This window comes from Squalius cephalus (assembly GCF_949319135.1).
Source record: "Squalius cephalus genome assembly, chromosome: 25".
NCBI classification, from domain to species: domain Eukaryota; kingdom Metazoa; phylum Chordata; class Actinopteri; order Cypriniformes; family Leuciscidae; genus Squalius; species Squalius cephalus.
Genome location: NC_137146.1, coordinates 17073035 through 17095296, shown reverse-complemented (window position 1 = coordinate 17095296; position 22262 = coordinate 17073035). Strand labels below are relative to the sequence as shown.

The 22262-nt window shown below is 37.4% G+C and overlaps 1 protein-coding gene across 4 annotated transcripts in view; it reads left to right on the top strand.

Annotated features, from left to right (window-relative positions):
* The window catches only part of ankha (ANKH inorganic pyrophosphate transport regulator a), a 29880-nt gene extending 7618 nt beyond the window's left edge, over window positions 1-22262 (top strand). Inside the window, exons 4-13 of one of the 4 annotated variants that reach the window (XM_079863001.1) lie at window positions 11528-11611; window positions 12582-12752; window positions 12835-12969; window positions 13052-13144; window positions 13775-13867; window positions 18878-19007; window positions 19106-19229; window positions 20500-20599; window positions 21820-21978; window positions 22215-22262. In XM_079863001.1, the coding sequence (XP_079719127.1) occupies window positions 11528-11611; window positions 12582-12752; window positions 12835-12969; window positions 13052-13144; window positions 13775-13867; window positions 18878-19007; window positions 19106-19229; window positions 20500-20599; window positions 21820-21951 (1062 nt within the window). In that variant the 3' untranslated portion in view covers window positions 21952-21978; window positions 22215-22262. Of the gene's footprint in view, window positions 1-11527; window positions 11612-12581; window positions 12753-12834; window positions 12970-13051; window positions 13145-13774; window positions 13868-18877; window positions 19008-19105; window positions 19230-20499; window positions 20600-21819 lie in introns of all 4 variants that reach the window. The other 3 variants (XM_079863002.1, XM_079863000.1, XM_079862999.1) reach the window with 3 other exon arrangements.

Sequence of the window (22262 nt, the reverse complement as noted above, 5' to 3'; positions counted from 1 at the left end):
GCTTACTTGACAACAACAGTTCATATATCAGTATCGTAACGTATAGAAATAACCTTAAATAATGTATAGTTATCTGCATCTTTCCGTCTCTTATGTACAGTTACTTTTTAAACACGAAAATCACATTCAGCATGATATGCAAGCGGTTGCCGTGGTAATGAACAACCTGCTTGTTAAAGCGAATGTATAATCCAAAATTACGAAATATGCAGCGCGAGTTATATATTTCTAACTCCAAACAATTGGCCACTGAACCAGCTGATAAAATCTTCCTTTGATTCGATACGTGATTACAACTTGACACTCAAATTAACCGATCGCATTTTACTGATGCAAAAGACGCGCGCGTGCACACGCACTGAGAGGGAGCGCGGTGTGTGTCAGTGTTGGCTATGTGGTAAATGTGGCTATGGTAAAATAATGACGTAGTTATACTTAATATCTTAATATTCTTAATATCATTAATTCATCTTTGTCTCTAGGATACGTACCAAAAAACTTTAAAGGGGTGATGAACTGAGAAATCAAAGTTTCCTTGAGCTTTTGACATATAAGAGATCATCATACTATAATAATATCCTGTAAGTTTCAGAACTGAAAACTACCTTGTTAGTACAATAAAAGCTTTTATAGACATCAGGCTCAGCAAACTACTCGTTTTTCAAAGTGGGGAACTATGACGTCAAAGAGGATAAAACACCGCCTCCACAAAAGAAGATCAACTCCTACTTCAACACGGCCTGTTTAGCCCCGCCCACCGATTCGCCCAAACATGCTAAATAACATAGGACGACATGATAATTGCTACCGGATCGAGCTACTTACAAGCAATAAACATGCTGTTTACTAAATATTGTACAGCGCCTGTTTGTGGAAGAAGACAGTCTGCAGAAGCTTCCTTCGGATTCCAGCATGGTTAAACTTTATTAAATCAGTCAATCACAATTTCCCGACACGGATCTGCCAGCAACATGTAAGTAACCATGTGTACTCTAATGCCTGATCTGCGATCAGTGGTTTCTGTGTAATTATTCAAGTTCAGATATTTCTCTTAAAATCGTTCAATACTGTTTATGCATCAGTGACTAAACGATCAACTTCACATAATTTCTCGTAGTATTATGAAAATAATCTTTTTTTAAACTGTTATTAAATTATATAGCCTAGCCTACAGAAAGCGATCAAAGAACGATCCCTTTCGCCCAAGCTGTCAATCAAACAGCACAGCGCGCGCCGCGAGAGCTTTTCTGGACACTTACCAAACTCGTGATGACATAATGACACTGTTACACTACACAACGAAGCTCTTACTGTGTACTCACATCGTGTTTGCATTGTGATTTGGTGTAAGCATTTGTGAGAGTGCAAAAATTGCGTTGCAATGATAAGATCTTTATTCACGCGATCAACAGACTGTCTGTCATCTGCTCAGTCAGTGCTCATCATGCTGCAACCTTTCATGTGATGGAATAGATTTAAATATAATGCTTTAAACGATACTTTTCACGATTTGTTAATCTCGATAGCTGTAATAGTAAAAACGTAGTAAAAGTTTTCGAGAGAGTTCCTGTAATACTAGCTATTTCATTGCAAGCATGTCAGCCAATCACAGCAGTGGGCGTTTGCACTGCAGTCTCACAGCAGACACGCCCCTTAAAACGGAGCGTTCAAATCTGAGGCAGAAATCAGGCTTGGAAAAATGGCTTTTATTTATAAATTATGACAATTTTTTATGTAAAAATCATACTAACATTATAAGGGCACCCCAGGGAACATTATAAAATAATAAAACAATCCAGTTCATGACCCCTTTAAGCTGGCTATGATTAAACCGCTTGTTAAAAAACCGCAATTTGATCCTTCAGAATTAGTCAATTACAGGCCGATCTCGAATCTACCTTTTCTGTCAAAGATACTAGAAAAGGCAGTATCTTCACAACTGTGTTCCTTTCTAGAAAGAAATTATATCTGCGAGGATTTTCAGTCCGGATTTAGACCATACCATAGTACTGAGACTGCACTCGTTAGAGTCACAAATGATTTGCTCTTATCATCCGATTGTGGTTGTATCTCGCTATTAGTGTTACTCGATCTTAGTGCTGCGTTTGACACCATCGACCAAAACATTCTTTTAAATAGACTAGAAAACTATGTTGGCATTAGTGGAATTGCACTAGCATGGTTTAAATCATACTTATCTGACCGTTATTAGTTTGTAGCAGTAAATGAAGAGATCTCTCATCGATCACAAGTTCAGTATGGCGTACCACAAGGCTCAGTACTAGGACCGCTGCTGTTCACTCTGTACATGCTACCATTAGGAGATATCATTAGGAAACATGGAATTAGCTTTCACTGTTATGCTGACGATACTCAGCTCTATATTTCTTCAAAACCTAACGAAACTTACCAATTCACTAAATTAACAGAATGCATAGCTGATATAAAAAATTGGATGACTCGTAATTTCCTACTTCTAAATTCTGAAAAAACAGAAATTCTAATTATTGGACAAAAAACTTCCTCACGTAATAACCTAGAATACTGTCTAACACTTGATGGCTGCTCTGTTAAGTCTTCGTCGTCAGTTAGGAACCTGGGTGTGCTCTTTGATACCAATCTTTCATTTGAAAGTCACGTGTCTAGTATCTGTAAAACCGCATTTTTCCATCTTAAAAATATATCTAAATTACGTCATATGCTCTCATTGACAAATGCGGAACAATTAGTTCATGCTTTCATGACATCAAGGCTAGATTATTGTAATGCTCTACTGGGTGGTTGCCCTGCACGCTTAATAAACAAACTACAGCTAGTTCAAAACGCAGCAGCTCGAGTTCTTACTAGAACCAGGAAGTATGACCATATTAGCCCGATTCTGTCAAAACTGCACTGGCTCCCTATTAAACATCACATCAATTTTAAAATATTGCTGATTACTTACAAAGCACTAAATGGTTTAGCTCCGCAGTACTTGAGCGAGCTCTTAACGCATTATACTCCTTCACGTCTATTGCGATCTCAAAATTCCGGCCAGTTGATAATACCTAGAATATCAAAATCGACTGCTGGCGGTAGATCCTTTTCCTATTTAGCACCAAAACTTTGGAACAATCTTCCTAACATTGTCCGGGAAGCAGACACACTCTGTCAGTTCAAATCTAGATTAAAGACACATCTCTTTGACCTAGCATTCACATAATACATTATAGACTTCTATAATTCAATATTAGGCTGCATAGATTAGGTCAGCTGGAACCGGGAACACTTCCCATAAATCCTGATGTACTTGTTACATCATGAGAAGAATGGCATCTACGCTAATTTTAGTGTCTGTGTTTATCCCGAGGTTTTCCCGCAGCCTGCCGGATCCAGGCCGTTTCCAGATCTGACTAAGGCCCTTCGCCTGGACCCGATGACAACGCAGTGCTGAAATGCCAACTAGTCTCTCCCTATGGAGGATCCCTTTCCCACTCTACAGATAAAGCGTCGTCGGGAAACTCAATTTGCGTATCTACCCCTAATTGATCAAATTAAATAAAATTCTGAATTAAAACTATAAGGAAACACCAGTAATTTGTTTAGGCTTGGTTTGTAGGGAATTCCAAACCTGCACACATATATTCAAACGCACATAACTATAGAACCCGTTCTTAATGCGCATCTGAACGCCATCAGCGTTTCTCACAGGATCGCGTTTAAAGTCTGTGTAGAGAGAATGGTGTCGTCTTAGCGGCCCCTAGTTTAATAACAAATGCTCGTTGCGACGGAAGCGAATCAATCAAAACCAACTTTAGCTGGAAAATAACTTTATTAAAGAACCGCTATAAAGCCAAAACAATCTTACGTTAAATTATACATTTATCTCTGTAAAGCTGCTTTGAGACAATCTACATTGTTAAAAGCGCTATATAAATGAAGATGACTTGACTTGACTACTACTTAGTCAACACTAACAGTAGCTGCTGTTCGGTTTTCATACTGCTGCTCTCCTTCTAGTCACTTCTGAACTTGATGAACTTGACACTTCTGAACTTCTCTTGATTAAATCTCCAGGTGATGGGTTGCCAGATATCACAAAAAGAGCAAAACAAGCCCATTAAAAACACAGTATAAGCAGCAGACATGGCAAAAATGTACCTGGGAAACACATTTAAACATAGCTAGTATTACTAATATCCTACAAATTTTAAGGAAGTAACTAATTTATTATGAATAGAATAGTTCATTATAAAATATTCAGATATTTTAAACTACACTTTATTTAAAGTTTAATTGCACCTATGAGTTGTATTTAATATCAATCAGTTGGGGGCAGTTCATCTAAAAGTTGATGAGTGTGTTTTGTTTACTATATTTAGCTATCAAAATATTTTACCAAAGAAATAATTAATAAAATAATAGAAAAAGAAAAAGAAAACAAGGTGAAGTACTTTTTGGGTTTAAGTATTTGGGTTTATTTATTATACAAAGCCCTTTTTGCCGATTTTCGAGAGTAAATTGTAACTATATTGTGAAATATATCGTTACCGTGAAATAAAATTAGTCATACCGTGAAACAGAATTTTGGTCATACCGCCCACCCCTAGTTACAGGACAGTTTTGAGTATCATTGTTTGTCTGGAGCTGGTGTGCTACTGGCAACTAACAACCAACTCTTGCTTTTATATGCTCTTGTGTATTGTATGTAAATTTTTTGTTTTTCCTTGTCATTCGTTTGTCATCTCCGTTATATTACATACGCATACATTGCATGTTCATGCATTTTGGGGTGGAACAATGAAGGGAGGGATGTGTTTGGGTTGATTTCAACAGCATTTCTCAGAAATAGCTTACTGCACCTTTAAAGGGTAATGTAAGGTATGTTAGGAATTAAGTAGGAATGTCTGGCTTGATCCCAGCAGGGGTGTCTATTGAAACACTAGAGTCCAGTTCCATTTGTTCACTTTATTTACCCATTGAAGCAGGTAGAACAGAGCAATTGAGCATGGAATACAGGTCAGAGTGTGGTTTCTAGACAAAAACAGAAATACAAACTTCAATAAAGATAAATCTTGTTCAATTTTTTTTTTCAAATTACACAAGGAAAAGATACACAATGTAAACAAAGAAACAATGGAAAATAAACTTACATTTCTCATGAACACACACTACAAAAATCAAGCAGCTCCAAAGTCTCTCAGTCTATTGTGAATCAATGTAGGCTAGGCATTTATATATCAGGACCCATTAGCACACAGATGCAGTGATTCGTTAATTAGAGGGCATGTACAAATCAATAAACAGCTAAATAAAGAGAAATTAGGACTAGGCAAATGAAATTGGGGCTTTTTACTGAGGCAAACCAGGAAAATGATTGTAAACAATGACAAAAATGAAATAAAATAATAATTGTATAATTTTATACATTACTTTAATACAGGGAAGTATTATATCATAGTATAGTAATTTTTTAATCAATTACTCACCCTCATGTCGATCCAAACCTATAAGACTTTCGTTGATCTTCGAAACACAAATGAAGATATTTTAAATGAAAGTTGAGAGATTTCTGTTCATCCATTGACAGTCCACGCAACTACCACTTTGTCACTTCAAAAAGTTCATAAAGAGATCATAAAATTAATCCAGATGAATTGAGCGGTTTAGTCCAAGTTTCCTTTCCAAAGGAAACTCGCACTGCATCGATGACGCTATGGGGAACGCCTGCGCGTGAATCTGTGTCTGAAACACTTATCTAATCACGGCAATCCTATTGGAGACAGCCTATGACATCACTACTAGTGCGACCCGGAAGTATATAAGGGGAGCCTGGAGAACATCAACGACTTTTTTGTCTTCAGGGACTGTTTTGTCTGTAAACACTGTGGAACAAATCTGCGCTTCCTCACCCCAAGCGCTTCTTGCATCAGCCCTGAGGCTGGACCTTGAGTTATTCCAGGATGAGTTATTCCTTCAATTTGGAACCCGTCTGTGGGTCTGGCTTCGGGTGTGGCAGTAAGTGTGCTCTTTCAAGATCCATTTGTGAATGTCGTTCAGGCCATCGCTCTATGGGCAGCTGGTTGAGCTCTGTAGGTCTCCTCCCTTTACGAGAGTTTTTAGTAAGGTTGAGCTGTAGACCACGCTTCCCTGTTAGAAAGTATCATGGGGGTGTTATAGGTAGGGGTTTTATAGGATGGTGAAATTAGGGCCCTGAAGTTCCCATATATAGGTAGGCTATGCATACCCTTCCCAGAGGCCTCCTCTTATGTTAGAGTCGGCAGGCTTATGTAGTGGGTAGTGCCAATCTGTAGTAGTGAACAGGTTGGCTTTATTATATGGAAAATTCTCTAGTGAGGCCACCGTTCATCTAAGCATCAAACAGACATTCTGTTTGTGAGATGGCTTCCTCCCTATCGGGAGTTATTCTACTGATGCCACCGCTCTGTCAAGCTCCAGATAGGACTACGTCTAGCATTTGGCCCTCGTTGGACCACCTTGTTAGCCACCTTATACTAGAGCAGCAGGTCTCCTCTCACTTTGAGATTCGTTTTGAGATTATAGCTCTAACTTCAGTCATATAATATTCGTGTGTATGGGCATTCGCATCGATATCTGGCTTAGGCTTAGTAACTAGAAAAATGCTGGCTGTCTGCTGAGCATTCTTGCTTTGAGCCTCTCAGTATCTGAGAGTAGGTTCCTAGAACTAGAGCCCATCAGGAGATTTTATTCCTGTAAATCTAGTTTTTCCTAGTACTTGGCCTCCTCTTACTACAAGAGTCATCTAGCTAAGGCCCGCCTTTTGCACTAGGTGTAAAAATGCTAGTGGTGTTACAGGGTAGATAGCAGCATTGGTAGCAGGCCATCTTCAAAAAAGCCTCCCAAGATATCTCATGGGCGTTGTCAGGCCTTTCTCTCTAGAAAGTAAGAAGCAGTATGCTCAGGCCTCCGCCCTTTAGAGCTGAGTATAGTAGCTAGTTTATCCAGCTAGGCCTTAAAACTGAAAAATATTTTTTTCCACTGAGCCCTTGGAATAAAAGAATTCAAGTCATAAGGTTGAATGTCGTTGGCCACTTACTGTGGCCTCCATTTCCTTGGGTTTAGTAGAGAATATAAAATCTGTCTTGTAAAAAATACAAGATAATAGGCCTCAACCCTGATACATTTCTCAGGGTCATACTGATAGTACTCTCCTTGTGAGGGTCATTATTTAGAGTACTTTGCTCGTATGATATCACCCTTCACCACCCAGGCTCAGGTAGAGACAGATTAGTTACTCCCTCCCATTTGGGATGGTTGAGTATGCTCCCTTAGAGCCGAAGCACTGACGCAATAAAGCCATGACATTCGAAGCTGTAGGCCTTATAGTAGGCCTCCTCGATAGTCCGGTAGTGTAAGACTGTACTCCCCTTGCTTTAAAGGGGCGATAGCACTTCTGCTGAGTACACTGCCTGTTGGCAATGTAAACCTTAGAGCTGGAGGCGCTCCCCTTATTAGGGTCCCTTTCAGAGTGCCCAGCCTCCACAGGGCCCTGAAGCACTGTGTAGATCCAGGATCGAGTAGAAAAAGCACTATTAGAAAGCGCTATGCTGAGTCCTACTCTCCAGGTCTCTATGATCCGGTCTGTGAGTGATTACTGCCACTATCTGCAGTCCTCCCTATCGGATGCCTCCACAAGTGAGGCAAGTAATGTCAGAGACTCTGTTTAGGAAACAGACAGGTTGAGACCATTTCAGCCTCCCTGGTGGCATGTGGGGTTGACTTCATGTCCCCCTCAGAAAGTGACAGGACGGGACTCCTTTTGGACCCCCTGGCTATATTCCCTTAACGGAACCCCCGGAAGTTGTTGGTTCCAAAGCCTTTGAGCAGCCTTGGTAGGCCTTCATTGTATCAGAGGCCTCTTTGAGGCTTATACCTTAGGCAGTGGCCATAGGAAATACTGTCACTGACAGCCTGTATGTGACCCAAAAGGGGAGTGTTTTTGGCATTTCAGTGAAAGTTTTTTGTAACGTTTTTTTGTCACAGCCATTATTTGGCATGCACTCTTCTCAGCATGGTGGCGTTGGTATATCGTTCCCCATTGCGTCATTGATGCAGTGCGAGTTCCCTTTCGAAAGGGAGCGTCTAGGTTACGACTGTAACCTCTGTTCCCTGAGAACAGGGAACGAGACACTGCGTCTTTCTCCATGCCTCGGGGATGCCTGCTGAACAGTCCCTTAAGACAATAAGTTGTTGACATGTTCTCCAGGCTCCCCTTATATACTTCCAGGTCGCACTAGTAGTGATGTCATAGGCTGTCGCCAGCCAATAGGATTGCCATGATTAGATAAGTGTTTCAGACACCAGTTCACGTGGAGGCATTCCCCATAGCGTCATGGGGAACAGAGGTTACTGTGCTCAGGGAACAGAGGTTACAGTCGTAACCTAGATGTTTTCTGAAGAGACTTGATCACTTTATATGATATTATTTACATGTAAACATTGAACAGCGAAAATAAACAGAAGCTCAATTATACTTGTTTGATGCTTAAGAACAAACCTCATTGGTTCTTGCGGAAGCTTAAGCATGCTGTGTAACACGAGGATGAACCACATTGGTTCTCAAACGTCAAGCAAGCTTGCATGAGCTTCCGTTTATCATAACTGATGTGTGCGTTGATGAATGTTTAAATGTGAATAAAAGACTAAATTCAATCAGTTTATCATTTAAGCGATCCAGTCTCTTCAGAAAACTTGGACTCGATTCATATGGAATAGTTTTATGATCTCTTTGTGAACTTTTTGAAGCATCAAAGTGGTAGTTGTGTATACAGTCAATGGAGGGACAGAAATATCTCAGATTTCATTTAAAATATCTTCATCACTTTGTTTTGATGATGAACAAAAGTTAAAGAAAGTTACGGGTTTGGAACTACATGAAGCAGAATAATCAGTCCCTCCAGTTTTTCGCGATTCCGCGATCGCTGAATACAATGAAAAATCAACAAAATGTCGCATTTTTTTGCGATCCTGCATAATTCCTAATTTAACCGCAAAATAATCACAAAAATGAAAAAGACTTCACAAAACATTAAATTATAATCACCCAATTGAAATATCTCTAGTTTAATTAAAGTTTCAATGCATTTTTACGTGGATACAGATGTTGCGGGAAAAGGGGGAAACTCCTTTTCCTCGATTTACTGAAGCCTATAATGTAAAACCTTTCTTATACTGTCTATGTGTAAAATGCATTTTTGCAGCTGCACAGCTAGCACAGTGAGTGTCTGGCTCACTCATTGGCTGTGCTGCGGCAACTGAACATCCAATGGCGCGGGCGCCTCTGACGTGTGCGCCAATGAGCTAGCATCACACCATTACACGTCAGAGCCCACCAAGGGGGCGCGGCTTTAGCCTATATTATTCTTTTACTGTCTATGATATTAGTTCCCGAAAAACGCCATTTTAGCAGGTTTAACGACTGAAGCGACACTCGTTTCCTACTCTCAGGGAACTGAGGTTTACGATAGTAACCGAGTAGTTCCCTTTCGAACGGTCACTTCCTATTGCGTAGCTATATGCGCAGTGGGGACGCCATGCAAAACACTGCACTATAAGTTAGTGTTATCAAAAATATCGATATTTCGATAAATATCGATACTGAAATATCTGAACGGTACCAATAATAATTTCCCGAAGTATCGATACTAGCCGAGCTGTCACTTTCACTTCTCTCCAAAGACGTGTTGACAAACACCACACGCGCTGACTCGCACTCGTCTCATTCGCTCTGGTTAAAAGTGAAGTGAATGGGGCCGATCACACCTGACGCATTTTTTGCTGTGAGAGGTTCTGCGTTCTGCGCACTGTTTATGCGCCTCGCGGGCCTTCCGTTGTAGTGATGAAAGCTAGTTGCTTGAACGCCCGGAGAGTGCGATGGTGGAGGATAAACTTGTGGTGCTCTGACTGCTCTCACGGGTTACCAGGAGCTTGACGACTTCACGAACCGTAACTACCACAATGTTAACAGAAAGTAAATAAAGTTAATGAAAGGCTGATTTGACGTTTACTTGACTGACAGGACAGCTGTGTCAGTGGTTGCCTAGCAACACAAAACCGCAGCGCAGAGCACACTGCTCGTTCTGTGTGATCGGGGCAGTGCTGTGTGCCTCACGTTTTCGAACCTGAAAAACGCGTTAGGTGTGATCGGGCCTAATATAGCAAAGCACCTGAAAGGCCGACACCCGGATCTATATAAATAATTTCGAGAGGTTGATAGCTCTTCTCATTTTAACATTTCTGAAACATTAACCAAGATGCCCTAGTATTGTTGTTGATATGAGTGTGTGTTGTCTCGTTTTTTCACCGTAATTCTTAAAGTTAATATAATCTGACTTAGGAATCTTAGACAAATAAATATTTTAACTGGAGTCAAATGTAAATTAACTTGTGCTTATTTAACTTTATTCAAAAAATTATTATTTAATTCTGCAATTTGCCTTCATTAGCGATTATCATCAATTTGATTACACAGATACTAATTAAACTAAACTGAGCTAGACAATGACATCTCTGCAAACATCTCTGAATTCAATAATGAAATGCCTTTAACTGAAAATTGAATGTTTAATATTATTATACATTACTGACACTCTATCCTCCAATTTGATACTGTTAAGTGCTTTTGACAAAATCCGTATTGTTAAAAGCACTATATAAATAAAGGTGACTTGACTTCATGTCGATCCAGTGAGCATTGTTTTCGCGTTATGCATGCACGTTTGCGTTTAAATATGTTCATCAAATAACGTTAATGTATTAACCAGCATTTATGCTTTTGAACAAGTGCACTACCTCAGGACATTTTTGTTCATGTAAAATATACCTCATTGTCATGTTCTAGACTTGTTATATTTAGCTTTAAATAAAATAAAATAAAAACCTTAATATTGTGGCAGTTTTTTTCTCCGTGGTATCGAAAATGGTATCGAATATGATATTTTTCAAGGTATCGTATCGAAGTTAGAAATTCTAGTATCGTGACAACACTACTATAAGTAACTGGTTGCCTACTGCAGCTCAGGACCCCTCAACTCAGGATTTACACACAGTTCTACAGTATAAATTACTACACCTGCTGTTAATATTTACATAGGTCAGGTAGAAAAATTGCCCATAGGTTGTTTTAAAAGTTAATTTGATGAGAATTTGATTAGACCAAAATAAACAAGCTTTATGCATTTTGTTTGTGATTTGTGTCATGTATGACTATTGTGCATCTGACATAATACTATTATGGTAAATGTGATGTCCTAATTATAAAATATAAAAATCGCACATTTTTTCACAAATTTATGGAAATTACCACCACAAAATCAGTCATTTTGATCGCAAAAATCACACAAAAAAATCGTGAAATCCTGGAGGGACTGAATAATGTAATGATGGTAAAATGATGACAGAATTTTTAACTTTTGGGTGAACTAATAACCCTTTAATGCTTTTAATTGAATATACTGTACATGTTACATATTCTTTTAATTTGTTCTGTTTTGATTTTGCTGCAAAGGCGTGGATTCATGCTGGCATCCTCCTGAAGCATAAGTACAGTCTGCTAGTAGGATCTGCCTCCATATCTGATGTTGTTACGCAGGTAACAATACCACCCTGTTCCACAAATTAAAAAAAGTGTTGTAGTGACCTTTGAAATGTCATATTTAGGCCTGATATTCAAAAGTTAGATACTTGTTAACTTTTCTAATAGCAAAGAGGCAGAGAAAAACGCAGTGTATTAAAAAACAAAACTTAGTTGTGTCTTTTTCAATGTTGGCCTTCTGACTAGCACAAACAAAGTGTTATAACAAGCAAAGGAAAATGACTACTTCACAACATTGTCTTTGTCTGACTTTAAATAGAGACATTATTACCAAAATAATGTAAAATGACAAGTGTACTATATATACAATCATGGTTTAAATGTTTCGGGTCATTAAGATATTTTGCTCACAGTAATATTGTGAGATATTACAATATAAATAACCGTTTTCTATTTTAACATATTTTAAAATGTAATTTATTCCTGTGATAGCAAAGCTGAAATTTCGGCATCATTACCCCCAGTCTTCAGTATCACATGATCCTCAGAAATCCTACTAATATGCTGATTTTAATGCTTAAGAAACATTTCTCATTATTATCAATGCTGTGGTGCTTTATATTTTTTGTAGAAACCTTGAAACGTTTTTTCTTCATGATTCTTTAATGAATAGAAAGTTCAAAAGAACAACATTCATTTAAAAAAAAAAAAAAAAACATTATACATTATAAATATATAAATAATTATAAACGTCTTTACTGTCACTTTTGGTCAATTTAGTGCTGAATAAAAATATTAGTTTCTATATTAGTAAAACATAATATTTAACTATTTTTTTTTAAAAAGTTGTCATAAAAAAACATTCATACATCATAAAGTACAATAAGTACAACACAAAAATGCATAAACATTTTAATGTAGTATAGCATGATTAAAAATATTATAATAATTTAGGTTTGTCATGTTTAAACATGTACTTAAACTTGCCTAATATTTAATTGATTCTTACTTTCCTATTCGCCTGCAGATAATATTTGTGGCGATCCTTCTCCAGAGTAACCTGGAATGTTTAGAGCCTCTTCTTATTCCCATTCTCTCTCTGTACATGGGAGCTCTGGTGCGATTCACTATCGTAGGACTGGGCTACTACTGTAACGTCCACGACAACATCCCTGAATCAAACAGTCTCGATCAGGGGGTACGTTTATCAAAGCAGATTTTTGCAGAAAAATTGGAAAATTGCTTACTATATTTAGTACTATACTTATGGTCACTTTCAGGGCGATGTCACCATAAGGAAGATGCTTAGTTTCTGGTGGCCGCTTGCCCTTATTTTAGCCACTCAGCGCATCAGCCGACCCATCGTCAATCTGTTTGTCTCTCGGGACCTCAAGGGCAGCGCTGCATCAACTGAAGTGAGTACTGATGGGCGCTAGTTTGTACTGCAGCTAACAATAAAACACAGCAATCTGTAACTGAATTGTGTGCGTTTGCTAGGCGGTAGCAGTCCTCACAGCTACATATCCGGTGGGTCACGTGCCCTACGGCTGGTTAACAGAACTACGTGCCGTCTACCCAGCTTTTGATAAGGTAAGTGGTGGTTTTTACTATCAATTGCACAGCAATGCCCTCATAAGCACCCTGAATATCACAGCAAGTTTTTCACTGGCAAAAAAATATATAATTGTCTTTTGTTGTTTGGTATGAGTTTTTATATGAGACCTTTGGAATTTTTGTTTGTTTGGTTTGTCCTGAGGCTTTGAAAAGTTTTCAAGTCAACACCCGATGAATAGAGTTCACCAGAAAATGCCTCGTCCTGAAGACCTGTAATTACATACCATTGAAAGACCTGCACAGTCAGATGTGGTGTCTGAATCAACTTATTTGGGTTTTCGTGTTGTGTTCTCTCATTAGGGTTGTTGTGGTGAGTTTGAATGGATTTAGGTTGGGGAGAACTTGTTTTGTAACTTTAAAATGCTGTTTTTGCCATCACTAGCTCTCAATGTTCTTCTGATAGGCGAGAAAGACATCAACTCTTTTTTTTTTATGGTTGATGCACATTGTTGTGGTTTGGGTGTGATTTGCCGTTCTTTGTTAAATCTTTCCAAAACTAATGTTTCCATGCATAGTGGTTTAGCTTTATAATTTAACCTCTATCATTTTGAGGATAATAAACATTTATCTGTACTCCTTCTTTTTTTCTTTTTTTTTTTTTTACAGAATAACCCTACCAATAAGTTGGCCAATGGTCTGACAGTCAACACATCACACATCAAGAGGTTCACTCTCTGCTGTTTTATTCTCTCCTTAATGGTAAGATCTCTTTATCAAACATCTCACTGTGTGGGTGGGGTCCCTTTTTTTTTTTTAAAGAAACTAATACTTTTATTCAGCAAGGATGCATTAAATTGATCCAAAGTGTGGTCAGAATTAATGGCACCCCTGGTAAATATGATCAAAATGGCTGTAAAAAATAAATCTGCATTGTTTATCCTTTTGATCTTTTCATTCAGAAAATTCGCAAAAATCTAACCTTTCATTGAAGTAAAAGAATTGAAAGTGGGGAGTAAATCACACTATGAAATAAATGCTTTTCAACCTCCTTTTGCCAAGATAACAGATCTGAGTTTTCTTCTATAATGCCTGATGAGTTTGGAGAATAACTGACAAGGGATCAGAGGCCATTCCTCCATACAGAATCTCTCCAGATCCTTCAGATTCCCAGCTCCATGTTAGCGCCTCTTCTCTTCAGTTCAGCCCACTCATATAGGGTTCAGTTTAGGGGACTGGGACGGTCATGGCAGAAGCTTCATTTTGTGCTCAGTTACCCTTTTTTAAGTTGATTTTGATGTTTGTTTTGGATCATTGTCCTGATGGAAGATCCAACCACATCCCATTATAAGATTTCTTGCAGAGGCAGTCAGGTTTTGATATTTGCTAGAATCCAGATACCATGTAAAAAAATAGGCCCACAACATTAAAGATCCAGTGGTATATTTTACCATGGGCATGGGGTACTTTTTATCCCTGTTTGCACCAAACAAAAAGCCCTTTTTTTGTTTCATCTGACCATAGAACCAGGTCCCTTTTGAAGTTCCAGTCGTGTCTGACAACTGAATATGCTGGAGTTTGTTTTTGTTTTTCTCACCGTGCTTTAAGACAACATAGACACACGTCCTCTTCCTGGCAGATTCGTAACATCTTTAGTTGATTGGAACTTCTTAATTATTGCCCTAATGGTCAAAATGGGGATTTTCAATTCTTTAGCTATTTTTTTACAGCCACTTTCTATTTTGTGATGCTCAACAATATTATTGATTGCGTACATCATTATGACGTAAATGTCTTTTAATTTATAATTTGCTGGTATAATTTTAATTTATTATAGAACATTTAAGGAAACTTCACAAGTTTGTAGCAGTAGCTGTTTATAATAAACTTGAATAAATGAGCATCTTAGTCTTACCTGACACTGATATTAAAATTTCCAGTCGTGTCAGTTTCCCTGATTTGGCTCTATTTGTAAATTTTATAATGATTTTTTTTTTTTTTTTTTTTTTTTTTTTTCGGATGCCATCCATATTGAAATTAAATGAAAGTATGGTGTGCAAACAGTAGCTCAGGTAGCCTGTCAAAAACACATGAGTTTGCCGAACAACAGTAGATCATTTGTGCTGGAATTTTTACAAAGGTTGTGTGAGAAAAACACAGACATGGCAGATTCGGACGGGGTTTGTTTGTATGTCTCTAACGACCCCCTGGAAAACTAGTCATGTCCGAACAGGACTTAAGAATGGTAGTTTTTTTATTTTATTTTTTATTATTACCTCAAGATCAAGAAAATGCTATTTAGCTTTAGTTGGAATATAGCATGTCACACCCCAGGACACACTATTTTATGTTTAATATTTACAACTATCCATTTACATTTAATAATTTGGTGTTTGCATGTATAATTATACAAGATATAATTATATGTATAATTACACAAGAAATAGAAAAATGTACAAAAGTAGGGTTGATAAAGCATGCAGTATCACAGCATAGGTAAATATTTGAGTCTGATACTGTTTTGCTACTCCGGTTTTATGGTTGCTCTTAGCTTTGCTGCTTTTATTTGTGTTTTAAGGCCCTTGCACACTAAGTGCGAAATTTTCGCATGCGTTTTTTCGTATCCGTCATTCTGTGGCTCTAAACTGTCAAAACACCATTCAAATGCTTGTTACGGATGCGAAAAACGCAGAAAATCGAACCCGATCCGATTTATTTTTTGACAGACGAAAGTTTCGGAGGCAGTGTGCAAGTGTGATTGACATAACGTGAGGTTGTATTTATTTTTTAACGTGCGGAAATTTCGGACGCGAATTTCACACTCAGTGTGCAAGGGCCTTTATGTGTTGTTATGCAGGTATTAGTTTCTTATTATTTATCTGGTTGTTCTGTAAAGCACTTTGGTCAGCCTAGTGGCTGTTGTAAGTGTGCTATATAAATAAAGTGAACTTGATCTTGAACACAGTTGTCTTTGCTTAAAGGAATAGTTCACCCAAAAATGAAAATTCCGTCATCATTTACTCACCCTCAAGTCTGACTTTCTTTCTTCTGCTGAACACAAAAGAAGATATTTTGAAGAATATTGGTAGCCATTGACTTCATAGGTAGGAAAAGAAAATACTATGGAAATCAATGGCTACCGTCAACTGTCAGGTTACCAATATTCTTCAAAATATGATATGATAAATGTGCACAACATTCTTTCTGTTAAAAGAAACTCATGCAGGTTTGGAACAACTTGAGGGTGAGTAAGTGTTGACTAGATTTTTGGGTGAACTAGCTCTTTCACTGTCACCAACAGTAAAACAAAAAACACTTAAAACAGTGTGCATTTTTCACATGCCATAAAACCAGTAAACACTGATTTCAGTTCCCACCTAGGTCGTAAACCCCTTTTCATCTGTTTACTTGTTTTGCTTTTACCTCAGGGCCTGAAGACAAAAAAACAACTAGCTGAAATGAGTCACAATTTATATAATGCAAGTCCAACAGCGCTGTTGGAAAGCAGATGTTACACACATGGAGAAGGTTTTACTTTATAATAATAAAAAAAATAAAAATAAATTACAATATGCAGTCAGGATAAACAATGTACCCTTTTTGTGAAAAAGCAAAAGACAGAACAAACTATAGAGCTTGGATGGACGTGTCACAGTTTTGGGCGTTTGTTTTTGTTTTCCGTGACATGACTTGTCGGTCGGTGTGTGTTGTAATTATGGATTAGAGGATTGGATCAAATTGAAATTAAAAGCACAAATTAACAACTTTCAATGCACACCCTCTTTTCTGAATGGAAATGCAACACCTATGCCAGTCGAGACGTCTCAAAACAGCCTGAAGATCTTTGGCAGCTTTCCTAGAGGATTTTTAAATTGGCATTCACATTTCCTAAACAGCAGCTACAGAAATGCTCCTTGATGTTAATGTTGCAAACTCGATAAACTTGATATGTTTGTCTTTATAGTCCAGGTTGAACATGCATTGATCTGCTGGTCTGTTTACTGTATTGTTTTTGACAGTGAAAACCAAACCAAGCGTAACGATTTTGCAGAGTGTGAAAGGCTGAGGAAAAACTCAAATTACTACAGGGATTTGTGGCTAGAACTGTGGTGAGGAGTGAGCAGTGAAGGTCAAAGCCAAGTGAAGATTATACGACTCAAGCCCATCGAAGTGTCTTTCACTGTAAACAGGCACGCCAGGCCTTTGTCTGACTCGATTGTGCCAGAAGAGAGGAATGCCCGTAGGCAGGGCGTCGAGCAGGCCTGGCGTGAGACAATTGTATAATCTGGTCTTGCTGGAATGAGAAGAGTCTCATAACAAAGACACAGTCAAAACTAACTGGCACATCCAAGATTATGGGTGATGAAGGAGTGACACAAAAACGTATCCTAGACAAAACGCATATCATGGTGCACATTTCTATTTCATTGGCACACAATAAGGTTCAATTCGTTAACATTAGATACACACTACCGTTCAAAGGTTTGGGTCATTTAAAAAAAAAAGAAATAAATACTTTTATTTAGCAAGGACACATTAAATTGATCAAACGTGACAGTAAAGAAATGTATGTTATATAAGATTTCTGGTCACACTTTAGTTTAGGGTCAAGTTTTCACTATTAACTAACTATTAATTACGACTTTTGCCTCAATAAACTTAAAATAATTACTGCTTTTTAATAGTTAGCAAGGTAGTTAAGTGTAGTTAGTGGGTAGGATTAAAGGATGTAGAATATGATCATGCAGAATAAGGCATTAATATGTGCTTTATAAGTATATAAGCATATCCTAGTAATATGCATGCTAATAAGCAAGTAGTTAATAGTGAGAATTGAACCCTAAATGAAAGTGTTGCCTTATTTCCATTTTAAATACAGTAAATGCTGTTCTTTTAAACTTTCTTTTCATCAGGTTTTATTTTTTTCAAATGCCAAAAGATCGCGTAGCTCACGTTTACAAGCCAGCGTCATTATAGTAGCCTATTGGCTACTGTTTTACAGAATGGATATGCTAATTCAATTCAACTGTAAAGCGCTTTGAGGTCTCAGAAAAAGCTTTTTATAAATGTAACAAATTATTATTATTATTAATGTTTGTGTGGTAGGTAATAGCCATATATATCGTCAATATTATAATATCAAGCTACCATAGGTATGCCGTAAAGCAGTCGAATTTTGTAGTTCTTTTTGTGCTCGGGTTACTACCCGAACCCCGAAGTTCCGTAGTGCCAGTAAAAGCGATACAGACCCCGTCAGGCTATGGCAGACGTGTCATTCAACCTATTGTATGTCGATGTACCATCACAAGAGTCTTGGAAATATATTATGAAGGTTGAAAAACTACATGGTGTTGCTTTAAAATACAAACCATCATTTTAAATTGTAATACTATATTCTTGCATACAGTATATGTATATCTCACAGTGATATAACTATAACATATAAATATAACATATTTCAGGTTATTTAGAATAAAATGAATCATTCATTTTAGTTCATTGTATTCCTCATTTGTAAGTCACTTTGGATAAAAGCGTTTGCTAAATGAATGTAAATGTCATGTTTTATGAACAAATATGAATTAAACAATTAAATATTTATGAATTAACTTGAAAAATGCCACCCAATGCATTAACTAATGCGTTACCATGTCACTTTTTTGTAATTTGGCATTTTGACGCAAAACTGATAAATGAAGTGATTTACACTGGACAGAAAAAGTGTCATTTTGCTCTGTCTCCTGTTAATTTCTCTATGTCTGTGTTTGCCAGATGTGTTTGATTATATTCTGGACCCCTCATGTTTCTGAGCGCATCCTGGTAGATGTCATCGCGGTGGACACGTCCTTCGCTCAGCTCTGTATCATTCCACTGAGAGTCTTTTCCTTCTTCCCTCTACCTGGTACCATTAAGTCTCTTATTTTACATTTTAACTTTGTATACAAACTTATATCATTTGCAGTGCCTTACATCAATGTGACCTTGTGTCTGTGTGCACAGTTACGGTTCGAGCTCATCTAACAGGCTGGTTAATGACGTTGAAGAAAACTTTCGTCCTGGCACCTAGTTCAGTTCTGCGCATCGTTGTGCTCATCTCCAGTCTTCTGGTGCTGCCATACATGGGGTTGGTATACTGTAGGAATATGCAAATATGCTAAATTATCCTCATTTAAATATCTTGGAAATCTTCTGCTCAGTATGGGATCTGTGAAGTAATTAGCTGTCATGCTGCCTCTGGTTTATTTTTAAACCCACTAAAAATTCAATTCAAATCCCTGTCTGCATTTTGTGAATTAATTATGACTCCGCTCTAGAGCTTATGCAGACTGCTGCAGCAAACATTTCAAATCAACTCAGAAAATTGTTCTTTAAAGACCACCTGTAGTGAAAATCAAGTTTTTAATGTTGTTTATATGTCTATGTGGTGTTTTTAATGTGTTTTAAGACAAACCATGTGCAAATTCATAAGTCAACACCTTTTTCTCATTAAAACTGCTGTGAAAAAACGAAAACGTGGTTTGAAAACGCTGGTGTTCCTTGCGCCACAAGCTACCTTGTAATCAATCACGTCACGAGGGGGCCGGGCTTTAGCATATCATTAACTATGCTGCGAAGCAGGGGAGTCTCAAGAGAAACCAGGTTATTCCGGTATATTTTTCTGTTGATATGAAAAATCGGGTACATTTAGCAATATAGCAGGTGAATTATATATATGTATATTATATTATGTATATGAACTAAATGCCTTTCTCCACTGACGTTCTATTATGTTTAATGCGTTGCTAAGGATACTGATTTTTAGAAGGCAGCTGTCTGACTCTGAGATGGCGAATGGGAACATGGTTTGTGTAACAATATATATTATTATTACTTTTTTTAATTATCGTTATGTATCCGACATTGTAGAGAGCGATGCATAAAACTCATTACATTCTGATACATCGGCTTGTATGCGATTACGAGGCTGTGTGATTCACTCTTCCACTTCTTCTGAATCAGTGTCTGGTTCAAATATATATGGCTGAATTAAACCAGTATTTCCACTTGCCATTGTGCAGAGTTTACCACAGTAAATGTGACCAAGTGGATCAGGTGTTCTGAGCTGGTGTGAGTGAGTGGAGGCGGGGCTAATTTATTCATGGTTTCATGAAGCAAGGGTGTGGAGTTACATTCAAGCTATTTTAAGACTATTTTAAAATGTTCAAAGGAAAAAACGTTTAAATATGTCAGTTTGGTGAGCAAAGATTAATTTTAAGGGATACAATTGTTGACTACAGGGGAACTTTATGGTTTGTTGATTAGAGCAACATTGTGTTGCAACTGTACAGCATTAAATGTTTTCTGCTGGTACTGTATTGAAACCACATTTGTCATGTTAATGTTGTTTGTTGCAGGGTGCATGGTGCCACACTGGGAGTGGGGTCTTTATTAGCAGGATTTGTGGGAGAATCCACCATGGTTGCAGTGGCTGCCTGTTATGTATACCGAAAACAGGTGAGGGACCGTGAAAGTCAACAGTTCTGCAGAGATATTAAAGCTGGTGTGCTACCTTTTTTTCAATCAGAAGTGATACAATACAGATTGTTTCAAAGCAGTATCGCAGTAATAAACAGGAAAATAACAGAATCAATGATGCAAACTTCTTCAAATATTCAGCTCAGATCAGTTCAGTGTTGATTAAGTTCAGGTCAATAACTGTGTAAAGTTAATCAATTTTAAAATTAATTGGATTTAAGCAGCTCTGCAGAAGACAATAGTGCCATTATCCAGCTCAGTTGTGTGAGACTTACAAATTATTAGGTACTATAGATAAATAACTACAAGAATAATAAGTGCAGTAAACAGCAAAACTATCTGCACTAAAAGATGCAGCTAAAGAAAGCGTTTATTTTTTTATTTTTTTTTATTTTTTACCAGTTTCCAACATAATGTACAGCTAAAATAACTAAAAACAACTGACACCGGAAGCCTTGCACATTCAGATTACAAATGGTCAATAATGATTATTTTCAAACAGGTTCCAGAACACTTCCTCTTCTGTCATTGGTCAGAAAAAGTTGCCCAGCCTAAACTCACACCATTGGTTGAGCTGTTGCTGTGAAAAAAATGAATGTTTTGAAAGTATCACAGTGTTTAAGCCAGGGGATTCAATTTAATTAACATTTTTCTGTCATTTAATTCGTTACTTCTGATGTAGTTGCATTAAATACTGTATAAACTATAGAACAATTCTATATAAAACAATAAAATGTAATGTTAAAATGTGTTTTTAATGTAACCTTCTCTCTTTAAATACTTTGGTCAGTTCAAGAATTATTTATGTGAAAGAATTAAAAGAGCAGTTTCATGTCTATCCTTGTATTGCTCAACTAGGCGAAGATGATTATTATTTAGAAAGTAATAAGTAATGCAATACTTTTTAGAGAGAGTAATTTGTACAGTAATCTAATTACGTGTATTTACCCAGTAATTAATTACTTTTTTAGAGTAACTTACTAAACATTGTAAACTTAGTAAACAACTAAACATATAACAATTTTATAATATATTTGAATGTAATGTATATTTTAATGAAAAAAAAAGCTTAATTTTGTCTCAATTTTTATACACGACACCTGAAAGCAGTATTATCGTCTCAATGGTCCTAGACTTTTAACATACTCGTGTTCAGTATCTATTCTGCAATATTTATTATTGTCAATTTGTGTTGTCAGAAGAAAACCCCAGAAGCAGAAATGGTTGTGGAGGAGAATAACTCGTCCCCGATGACTGAAATCACTTCCAGGACAGAGTTAGAAGTCATTGAGGAGGCTGAGAATGAGCTGACGGAAAGAGAAGATGAGTGAATCAAAGCACGGAAAGAAAAAGCAAGGGTAGAATACTGTATGCATGTTTTTTCTTTCATTTGGAGATGGTGAAGAGGTGGATCTCTGCAGCAGTTTTTCCAAGTTTTAACTAGGACTTTATTCTATAGAACTAATGTTTCTACAGGTCTACAATCTCTGCATTACCCCAGGGGAACGGTGAGATTGTATGGGGTAGAATGAGCAGATTTGCATGTCTACATCAAATGCACTCCTGCACTTTTTAAACTGAGGCATTTTTACAGACGTCTTCCAGAGTTCCTGTTCTTCAGCCTGTGAACGTTTTCGGGGGG